Source organism: Ambystoma mexicanum, chromosome 12 (genome assembly GCF_040938575.1).
Source record: "Ambystoma mexicanum isolate Mex_15411 chromosome 12, UKY_AmexF1_1, whole genome shotgun sequence".
NCBI lineage: Eukaryota > Metazoa > Chordata > Amphibia > Caudata > Ambystomatidae > Ambystoma > Ambystoma mexicanum.
In genome coordinates this window covers 30,684,463-30,694,983 of record NC_090936.1, presented here as the reverse complement: position 1 = coordinate 30,694,983, position 10,521 = coordinate 30,684,463, and the positions used below count along the sequence as shown (strand labels likewise).

The 10,521-nt window shown below is 50.1% G+C and overlaps 1 protein-coding gene across 1 annotated transcript in view; it reads right to left on the bottom strand.

The window, feature by feature from the left end:
- Positions 1–8,557: 8,557 nt before the first annotated feature.
- The window catches only part of TUBGCP6 (tubulin gamma complex component 6), a 728,796-nt gene continuing 726,832 nt past the window's right edge, over positions 8,558–10,521 (bottom strand). Inside the window, exon 26 of the mRNA XM_069627853.1 lies at positions 8,558–8,776. Coding sequence (XP_069483954.1) covers positions 8,685–8,776 — 92 coding nt within the window. The 3' untranslated portion in view covers positions 8,558–8,684. The remainder of the gene's footprint in view (positions 8,777–10,521) is intronic.

Below are 10,521 nucleotides of genomic sequence, written 5' to 3'. Positions count from 1 at the left end.
AGTGGCGATGCGGTGGGCAAGGAGTGCCAGGTATTGGTTGAAAAGCCAGGGAGAGAGGGTAGCCCCCTAGGGGACACCACAAGTAGAAATAAAGATATCAGAGAGGAAGGACCCAAGTTGGACCTGGGAGGGTCGGTTGGAGAGGAAAGAAGTCAGCCCTGCCAGAGCCTGACCAGTGATGCCCAGGTTATCACGGAGGCGGTTGAGCAGGATGGCATGATTGATAGTGTCGAAGGCAGAAGAGAGATCAAGTAAGATGAGGACGCATGAGGTGTTGGAGTCAAGGTTGGAGAGCAGGTCTTCACAGATGTTCAGGAGAGCAGTTTCCGTGCTTCTGGCAGCTCTAAAGCCAGACTGATGATCATGAAGACAGCCAACCGATTCAATGTGGAGATAAAGCTGGGAGATGGCCAGTTTCTCCAGGAGCTTGCCCAGAAAGGGAGTGATGGGGATTGGGCGATAGTTAGCCGGTCAGGAGGTGTCAGCAGAGGGTTTCTTAAGAAGAGGGTGCACAAGAGAGTGCTTCAGGGGAGATGGGAAGACTCCTGTGGCGAAGGAATGATTGCAGAAATTAGCCAGGGCACGAGCCAGGGATTCAATGTGGTCCTTGATAGTTTTGGAGGAACAGGGGTGAACCTGTTTCGACGAGACTTCCATAGATCAGACTTGTCTAGAAACCTTGTCTGCAGAAAAAAGGGGAAAGGCAGAGAAGGAGGGAGGGGGGTGGCTGCAGAAGGGCCAGCAGAAGAGCAGGGAAAAGAGGGAGGGAGGCGATAGGAGGAGAGTGAGGACAGGATGTCCTGAGTTTTAGAAATGAAATGAGAATCCAATACTGTGCACAGGGCATGGGAAGGGACAGGAGAGGTAGAGACTGCGGCGGGATTGGCAAGTTCCTTGCAGATTTTAAAGAGTTCAGCTGAGTTATTAGATGCCGCAGAGACGCGGGCTTGGATAAGAGCTCTCTTCTTGGTGAGGACGGAGAATCTGTATTGCCTTTGCAGCAGGCGGCAGGCCAGTTTGTCAGAGGATGAACATGAAGCACGCCATTTCCTCTCGGCCACCCTGCACTTGCGTTTTAGGGTGACAAGGTCAGAATCATACCTGGAGTTGCACTTGGCTTTGGGCTTCAGGCGGATTCTCATGACGGGGGCAAGGATATCCAGAGTATCAGATATAGAAGAGTGGAGCGTGGAGAGGGCTGTGTCAGGGTGAGAGTCAGCCGGAGGGGATGAGAAGGTGGCGGCGAAACCCTCAACTGACACACGCTTCATGGGTCGGATGACCGAGAAGGTGGGTGGCAGTGATGGAGGTGGCTTGGCCTGAGAGAGAGGGAGGGTGAGGTGGGAGGATAGGAGAAAGTGATCACTCCAGGAGAGAGGAGTGGAGAGAGGGACAGAGAGGAGGAGGTCTGAGGAGATCAGAGCATCTAGAGTGTGCCCTGCAGAGTGAGTCGGGCCAGAGTGGAGAATAGTGAGTGAGAGAGAATCACAGAGGTCACAAAAGAGTCCAGAGGGAGGACAGGAGGCATCCAGGTGGATGATGAAGTCTCCAAGAAGGAGGAGTTGAGTGGTAGAGGCCAGGAGTGAGAAGGAGAGGTCCGCCCACTCAGAGAGGAAGGAAGAAATCTGACCAGGTGGCCGATAGATAGTAGCACAGTAAGGGAATGGCTAGGGGAGAGAGAGAGCCTGCAGACGAGGCATTCAAAATGGAGTAGACCTGCGTAGGAGTGACAGTGGCAGGAATCCACTCGGGGAAGATCAGGGCTACACCGCCACCAGAGCGTTTGGGCCTGGACCTGGAGAGGATCTTGTAGCCGTCAGGGAGGAGAGTGTCAAAGCTAGTGACAGAGCCGACCGTGAACCATGTCTCAGTGAGACCGAGGACATCTATGTCAAGTTCTTCCAGAAACCTGCAGATATCAGAGGCGTGTTTGACAGCAGAGCGAGAATGAAGAGTGGGGATACGCAGAAGGTTGCCATCCTTGAAGGACTTCCGGGGAGGGGTACAGATCATAGGTACACCCTTCGGAGGTGTAGCGGGGGCAGAGAGGGAAGGAGGCGGCAAGGTAGCCAGGGAGGAGGCAGAAGGAGGAGGTGAGGTAGTAGGGGAAAGGCGGGAGGGGACAGCAGGAGAAGAAAGGAAGTTGATGAGAAGAGGGAAGCGTCGATCAAAGAGATGAAGATTGGCCTGGGGGCCTTGGACCAAGACGGTACCATTAGAGTAGACATTAATGATGATCTTAGAGGAATGGAAGGATGCCAGGAGGGCGTTCCAACGGGTGCCACCATCAATGGGAGAAGAAGAGAAAGGAGAGAGCACAGAGGCCATATGAGGGGTCCATAGGTCTGGTGAAGGAACGACAAAGAGGATGTCGGTGAGAGTTTCCTTGGAGGTGGCACTGGTGTAGGTGTCAGCGATAGGGAGGACTGGGCTGGAGACCAGGATGTCCTTTTTAAACTCCTTCCTACCAGACTTAGTGAGGAGTGCAGGATAGTCAATGGAGAAGCAGTTAGAAAAGATAGGAGAGACAGAGAGCACCATAGGGTAGAGGGGGGGCCCTAGGGTAGACAGTCAAGACAGTGGGAGGTGGGTGAGTAGAGCTATGGGACAATGAACTCGGGATGAGAGCTCAGGAGGAGAACAACGGGGAAGGGAGAGTGGGAGAGTGGGGACATGGGCAGGAAAAAAAAATATTCACGCAGCACAATGCAGTAATAACAGAGCCCAGGAGGGCCACAGTGCAAGATCTAATAAGCGCTGCTCTCACCCACTCAGCCTGGTGGAACGGCGAGCACAGCGGGTGGCGCAGCTGAAACAACAAACACACGGCCCCAGAGAGCCAATCAGGGGGGGTGTGGGTGGGAAGGGAGGCGGGAGAGAAGGAACAGGGGACACGGGCAGGAAAAACAATATTCAGGCAGCACAACGCAGTAATAACAGAGCCCAGGAGGGCCACAGTGCAGGATCTAATAAGCGCTGCTCTCACCCGCTCAGCCTGGTGGAACAGGCTGGGACACAATCCTGCATCGGCTATGTTTGGGAGCAGTCTCGGGTATCAATGTAGGCCCGATGAATTTGTCGACCATGCAGTGGTCACAATGGAACTGTGCCTGCCAGGATGCAGACCTGGCATTTGGGGCCGGAGTGTACTGGGGAGAACTCTTGCGAGATTCTGTTCTTCGGGGGAGCTGGAGTATAGGATAAGGGACTTTTTTGCACTGAATAAGCCCTCAGATACAGGGAAAGTGTTCGTTGGGATGCGTTCAAAGCCACAAAGAGGGGAGAGTTAATCACCTGAAAAGTCCAGTGGGAGAGGCAACTGCGGGCGCTCGAGATCCAACTAGAGGCTGAGGTGGAACCAAGCAGCAGTAGCCCCCTCCAGGAAATCAATGAAGGGAAGGCAAGCGGTGGGCCAGTTGAACGTCCTCCGAACTAAAAAGGCGGAGAGGTCACTACTGTGCGCGCCAGCGCTTTTACGCTAAGGCCAACAAAGCGGATACACTCCTGGCACGCCTTCTCAGGGGGGCAGCCGGTAGAAACGCCATTACCGCTAAAGTGGATGACCAGCGCGCCATGCACTCCCGTACAGAGATGATCCAGGAGTGCTTCACTTCCCAAAACCCACTGACTCAGGGGCAGGTGGACTTTTTGGAAAGGGTTCAACTCCCCTCACTGGGAGTAGAAGTGAGAGAAACACTAGGACAGCAGATCACCCCGGAGGAGGTTCGGAAGATCATAGCGGCTCTCCCCACTAATAAGGCGCCAGGGCCGGACGGTGTTAAGATGGCTTTCTGAACTCTGACCTGGTGGGCAGAGGTTCAGAAGGCCAGCCTAGTTTCTTGGAACAGGGTAACCTTCTGGACAATCCAAACCAATCAAGGTAGCAAGACTAGGTCTTGGGAGGGGTGAGGGTGACTGAAAGACCTCAATGAGCATACAGAGTAAAGGACACTACAAATCACTCCCAGACAGGTGTAGATATATTAAAAATACATTTATTCAAGGCCTTTGAATTTCAACACACAGGAATACCTTTAAACCAATACAATCCTACTAAAATACATATATACAATTCAAAGTGGCTTAAAGGGTTAAAAGCACAGAATGGGTCTGCAACCTGAAAGGAAAGGAGAATACAGTGCAATTTATACTTTAGGCAGTTCTGCAAAGCTCAATACCTAACTGAAAGGCAGTCCAGTCCCTACGAAGAGAGGAGCCTAGTGCTCAAATATACTTTCAGGTGCTGGTGCACGCGATAGTGCAGAAGGGGGAAAACGGGGTCTCTTGTAGGGTCTGTAGCAACTCGGGAAGGTGGGTGAGGTGATGCAGAATAAGTTACCACTATTCGTGGAGGCTCTCCCCAAAAGGACAGAACAGGTTCCAGGAGTTGAGAATGGTTCGATAGCTCAGGCTATCAGCGGAAAGGAGAGTGGCCCTCAGGGGACACTCGTGCGTAAAAATGGGTGGATGCGCTACGGGCCACCGGTAAGGGTTGCAAGTACTCACCGACGCCTGGCGCACTCTGGACCAAACTTCGCCAATCGAGTCCACTTCGGTTGCAGGTTCAAATGCAGCCATGGTGCAACTCTGCGGCTTTCAGCTGCAAAGTTACAGTGTTGATTCCCATACAGGACAGAGGCTATTTCTCCACTCCTCGTGGATGGATCAGGCCAGTTTCACTGTAGCAGGCTTCAGCAGCAAGGCACCTGCGAAGTTCATGACCACCGCTGCGGGATACGGTAACCGTGTGTACTCTGGTTCAGGCGCTCTCTCTTTGTTCCAGACCTGGGAATGCCAAGTGCACGAAATTCGTGGTGAGAGTGCCGTGAACACATAGCTTGCGGTGTACCAAGGTTCAAGGGCTTCCTCGAAACGGCGGCGGTATCAGAGCAAAGGTCCTGCGCAAGCTGCTCAGCCCACTGGTTGGCCCAGGGACACTTCCGAGAAGGCTTACTTGCAGGGTTTGATGAACGTGTCGATAATAGTTGGTCCCACTATTCTAATGGGTCGAAGCGTCTTCGCAGACCTTCTAGTTGGATCAGATGCAGAGGGGTCCAGCGAGACGACAGCGGGCTCAGGCTGCCAAACCTTCCAACGGGTCACCAGCGGTTCCTCAACTCAGCTTCTTAGTTTCAGGATACTTGGATCCTATCCTAGCTTCAGTGAGAACTCAAGAGATCAACCTGGTATGGGTGTTTGGAGCCTTCTCTTATCCAGAATCTCCTTTGTGCCAAAACAAAGAGGACCCAATGGGAGATCTGCTCACATACAGGCACACCAGACATGGACCAATCACGGATCACAGTGGTCCCAGACATTCACAGCACACCTCTGGCACCCAGGATGTGGATTGGAACTAGACAGTCCAGCCCACATCCTGAGGGGCACACACAAGGCATGCCGAAGCCTGTGAAAGCTTGGCGCTTCACAGGAAAAAGCATGCCCAAATGACAGGACAAAGAACCTTGTGGCATGGCCATATTGGAGTCAGGCCACCTTTCTGTGCCAACCGTGGTAAACACGGTTTGCATGGCAAGACAGGGTTAAAAATACACGAAAAGATAAACTGCCACCAGCCCTGTCCAAGGCACATCTGTACTTCTCCTAAGTGTCTAGGGCCTTTGGAAATGACAACAAGACCCAAGCGCACTGTACTGTAGAAAAGTTGCAACATGTTACAAGTGCAAAGTTGCACGAAAAGTTGCAACATTGGATAGGACTAAGGGAAACAGTCTCCCAGTACTGACTGTCTTTAAGGGCATGTCAGTTTACCCATAAGCAAATGAGCAAAAGCCCAGTGGAGTGCAGCTGAAGGCTGTACTTCACTGGTAAAGTCAGTCTATGGTGTATAAACTGCAGCAAAAAGTTGGGGGATACACACCTGGATGGAAAACTTCACATAAATGAAAATCTTTCCTAACAGATAGCTTCACAGCGAACCTTTACAAAACGTTTGCGAGATCTCTGATTCCGCACCAAACCAGCCTGTTCAAACACTTACAGAAAACCGGTAGAATCTCGACGACCTTGCTTCCCAAGCCCAACAAAGACCACACAAGATGTACACCCAGACCAGTCGGGTTTTGTTCTTGGGAGGCAGACATTCAACAATATTATAAAAGTGGTGCACATAGTGGAGGAGGCCCATAAGGCATCCACTCCCGTGGTGGTTCTATCCCTCGATGCAGAAAAGGCATTTTATAGCGTGGAGTGGCCCTTCCTGTTCAAAGTGATGGAGAATACGGGACTAGGAGGGAATTTTCTGTGTATGGTTCAGGCTATGTCGAACCAATGGTGCACCTCCTGGTGAATGGCTCCTTGTCCCGCAGTATAAGGCTCAACAGGGGGACCAAACAGGGGTGCCCGCTATCGCCCCTGTTGTACTCAATATACCTGCAACTTCTGCTGCAATCAGTGAGGGAATTAGGCGAGGTCCACGGAATACCATTTGGAGGAACCGAACAGAAGGTGGCCGCTTTCACTGACGACATACTCCTGTCACTCTCAAATCCGGCAGAATCTATAAGGGCAAGTAGGGAAATACTAGCAGAGTTTGGGGGGGCATCCGGCCTCAAGATACATTTTTCCAAATCTGAGCTTGTGAACCTCACAGAGGGGTGGTGGAACTGAAGGCTACTTCACTCTTTATATGGAGCCCGGGTGGCATCAAGTACTTGGGCATTACAATAACCCCAACACTTTCTGGTTGGTATGCAGCCAACTACCCACCCATGCAGCTAGCCATTAAAGAAGACCTCCAGAAGTGGAAGGTGCTAAGGATTTCTTGGATAGGCAGAATGGCAGCAGTGAAAATGGTAACACTCCCACGATTGTTCTATCTTTTTCAGGTTCTTCCGGTGGCGGTCCAAAATAGTTTCTTTGGCGAACTGGGAAAAACGACAAGTAATTTTATATGGGAGAGCAAGATCCCAAGGAATAGTCGCACTCTACTGATGTCCCCAAGGAAGGAAAAGGGGATGGCGCTCCCATTTTCCAATTATATTATGAGGCATCCCAACTGCGGATCATTCAGGAATGAATCGCGGGGAAAACAATGGGTAGCAATGGATCTGGCGGTGGTGAGGCACGAGATGGGTGAAGTCCTATGGCTCCCGTGTCAGCCTAGGCCAAAGCACATGTACCAGAGTGCTATCATAAGGCTGGTGGCGGACACACGGGATGGAATGGTAGAGAGGTATGGGATTACAACCTTCCCTTCCCTGTTAACTCCTATATTCCAGAACCCGAATTTCTCATTGATGACAGAACCAGAGGCGTTCAATGTATGGAGAGAATGGGGGCTGCTGCAAACTACAGGATATGTTCCAGGGTACAACCATTAGACGCTTTAACAAATGCAGGCAATATTTTGGGGTGGGTGAAACAGAGCGGTTTAGGTATTTTCAACTGCACCATTGGCTTCAAGACCCAGAGGTCAAAACAGCAGCTACCTGTCAGCTTACCCCATTTGAGAAGTATCTGGTAACGCAAGATGGTTTAAAGGCTTGATATCGAATGTATACAAAATCCTATACAAGGCTATATCTCGGGCAGCCTGGCCATACATGGGACGTTGGGAAAGAGAAGTGGTGGGAGATGACAAGGGATGACTGGGGGAGGCTGTGGGGGAAGATCTCGAAGGTGGCCAAAGCAACGCAAATACAAGAATGCTGGTATAAGTTGTTATACATGTGGCATCACAACCCAGCCCACCTACACAAGATTTACCTAGGGTCGTCATGGGAGTGTTGGAGGGGGTGCAGGGAGATGGCATATGGTCCCACATTTGGTGGAGACGCCCCAAAATCAAGCAATTCTGGAAGGAGGTGCGGGAGGCTCAGTTGCAGGCCTTTGGGTAAAATGCTCCAGAGGAGATATTACGGGGGCTTGATGAGGACGGAGGAAGGCACAGACTATGCTAACATTAGCAGCAGTGTTGCTGGTGGCGCAGCGGTGGAAGGGAACGACCATCCCAACATTCCAAGATTGATTCCGTAAGGTTTTGGAGTTGGTGGCGCTGGAATGGGCAAGATACACAATGAACAAACTCTTACCACACTTTGCCAGAGATGGGGGGGGGGGGGGGTATTGACCTTCTTGAAAGAATACTTCAGAGCCCAATTGTGCCCTCAGCGCTTGAAATTGTTGGACATACATTAAAGAGGCAGAAGAATTTACAATAGCTACCGGAAACCAGCTCATCGTGGCCGGTGGAGACGGGGGGTCAGAGTGAAGGGGCATATACGATGGTTAAGGTTGCTGCACCTTTTTGGTGTTTGTTGAAAATGAATAAAGACAACAAAAAAATCAAAAAGGACCTGAGGCATTGCAAGAACATTTCTTGTACAATTTGCAACAGAGGGGGACAATAAGACAGCCTTTGCTATTTCCTGTTTGCTAGTCCCAGAGCAAAGGGGGTTGGGGGGGGGACACCTGCAGTATTTGACCCTGCACTCAAGTAGTACAATGATGGCAAACAGAGTTCATATCTTTCTCAGTATAGCAAATGGACCAAATCACCTGTGAGGCATGTAAAAAGTGGACAACTTTTCCTGCATCTCTTTTAACCTGTTTATTTTCCAGAAAAGGAGTATTTACACTTCATTTACAGCACACATGAAAAATATACAACATTGAATGATTTACACAGGAGATGTGTGGCAGCAAGCTGTCCCAGGTGAGTGTCAGTTGTCTTTGTAGTAGTTATTGAAGTTCATTCTAAGTAGAAAGTCTTCCAGATGTGGTTGGTAACCTCTATTTACTAGTTTCGACACCACTGTGGAGACAAACAATATCCTAGGTCAGGAGTGTCCAGTCATTCTCATCTTGTTTAATATTTATATTTCCACAACAGTGATGAAAACAAATTCCCCACGTAAAGAAACTGTCAGTGGAATGCATTCCCAAGATAGTGGAGGAGTACCAAAAGACCTTGGGCCTCATCACGAGTTGGGCTGTAGCCCTTAAATGTGGTAGTAACGGTATTACCGCCGCATTTAAGGGCTGACCCTATCATGAGTTGGGCACTAAATCAGCTGTTTTACCTCCAGCTTTTTTTCTGGAAGTGAAAATCCCTGTTTTCGGCTGTATTGCAGTCAGCTGTTTAGCACCGAAAATTCCCCATTGGATCCAATGGACCCAATCAGGAATGGGGATTTACCGTTAAGGCCCAACCCGTGATCCGGTGGTAATACCACCGGACGGTCGGTGCTAGGGCTATTACAGTCGGCGGTATTACAGCTGGGAATACAGCCGAACTCGTGATGAGGCCCCTTGTATGGAGAACATGCCTGACCGAGCAGGAAGATGCCTCAATTATCTGGCATCCAATAATAGCCTCTGATATTTTATAGCCATTTTAATCATTAACATATTGACATCAGGAATGTAAATGCAATTGCTTGGGACCCAGTGAATTTGCATGTGAAAGCAAGTATCGCAGAAAAGCAGAGTCCTAATAGGAGAATAGTGCCTGGTGGCCAACTCTATAGCAGAATGGATACGTGCCTTGCCCCTAGGCAGCCTGGTGGTGAGGGCCACAGACCTTCCAGAAATATCCCTGCAGAGCTTTGGTGAGCAATGGCAATGGTGAGCGGGCTTCACAAATTATTTCTGCCAAAGGCAAAAGTCAAACCAGGACCTCTCCCACCCAGCACGACTGAAGGAACAAGAAAGAACAGGCATACAAGAAATGGCGAAAAAAGAATGCAGCCACCATTTTGGGTCAATTGTGACCCTTCTGTACATTACCGGGGCTGTAAACACAGCCTGCGGGTAAAAATTACACCAAAGTCAGTAGTACCCATCCACTGCCACCAGCCTTTCAAGTATGCTCTTTACTGTAACCAAAATGTTACAGGAGCACTGAGAAGAACAAGTTACTTACCAACTGGTAACGTTCTTTCGACTGGATGTTCCTCCAACGTATTCCACATCTTTGACATGTAATGTCCACAGCTGTGCTACTTCGGAAATTTTTCGGCAGAGGCAGTCCTGTGTCGATGCCTTCTGGTCGATGTCCCTCAAAGGCCACCGTCGAGGGCGATGTCACCAGATGTTATAAATAGGACGCACAGCACCCATAGCCTCGGTTTATGTTTTTTACCCCATAACGTGTGACCTGCTCGTACACAATGCCTGCTTGACTGCACATAGCCTTGAGGGAACGCAAGCTGCAATAGCATAGGAAATTCTCTAGAGAGGCAGGCCGGGAGGGCGATGTGGAATACGTTGGAGGAACATCCAGTCGAAAGAACGTTGCCAGTTGGTAAGTAACTTGTTCTTCAAATGGATTGTGTCCTCCAACGTATTCCACATCTTTGACACTACCAAAGCAGTACCAGAAAATGGAGAGGAAGAAGAAATTAGAATACCCAATCAGATGGCAGAATAAAGGACCGCTTTACCAAAGGCCATATCTTGACCATGGAGCGTATCCAGGGAGTAATGTTTGACAAAGGTGTGGATAGAAGCCCATGTAGCTGTGTCACAAATATTCCTAACAGGAACTCCCTGCTACAG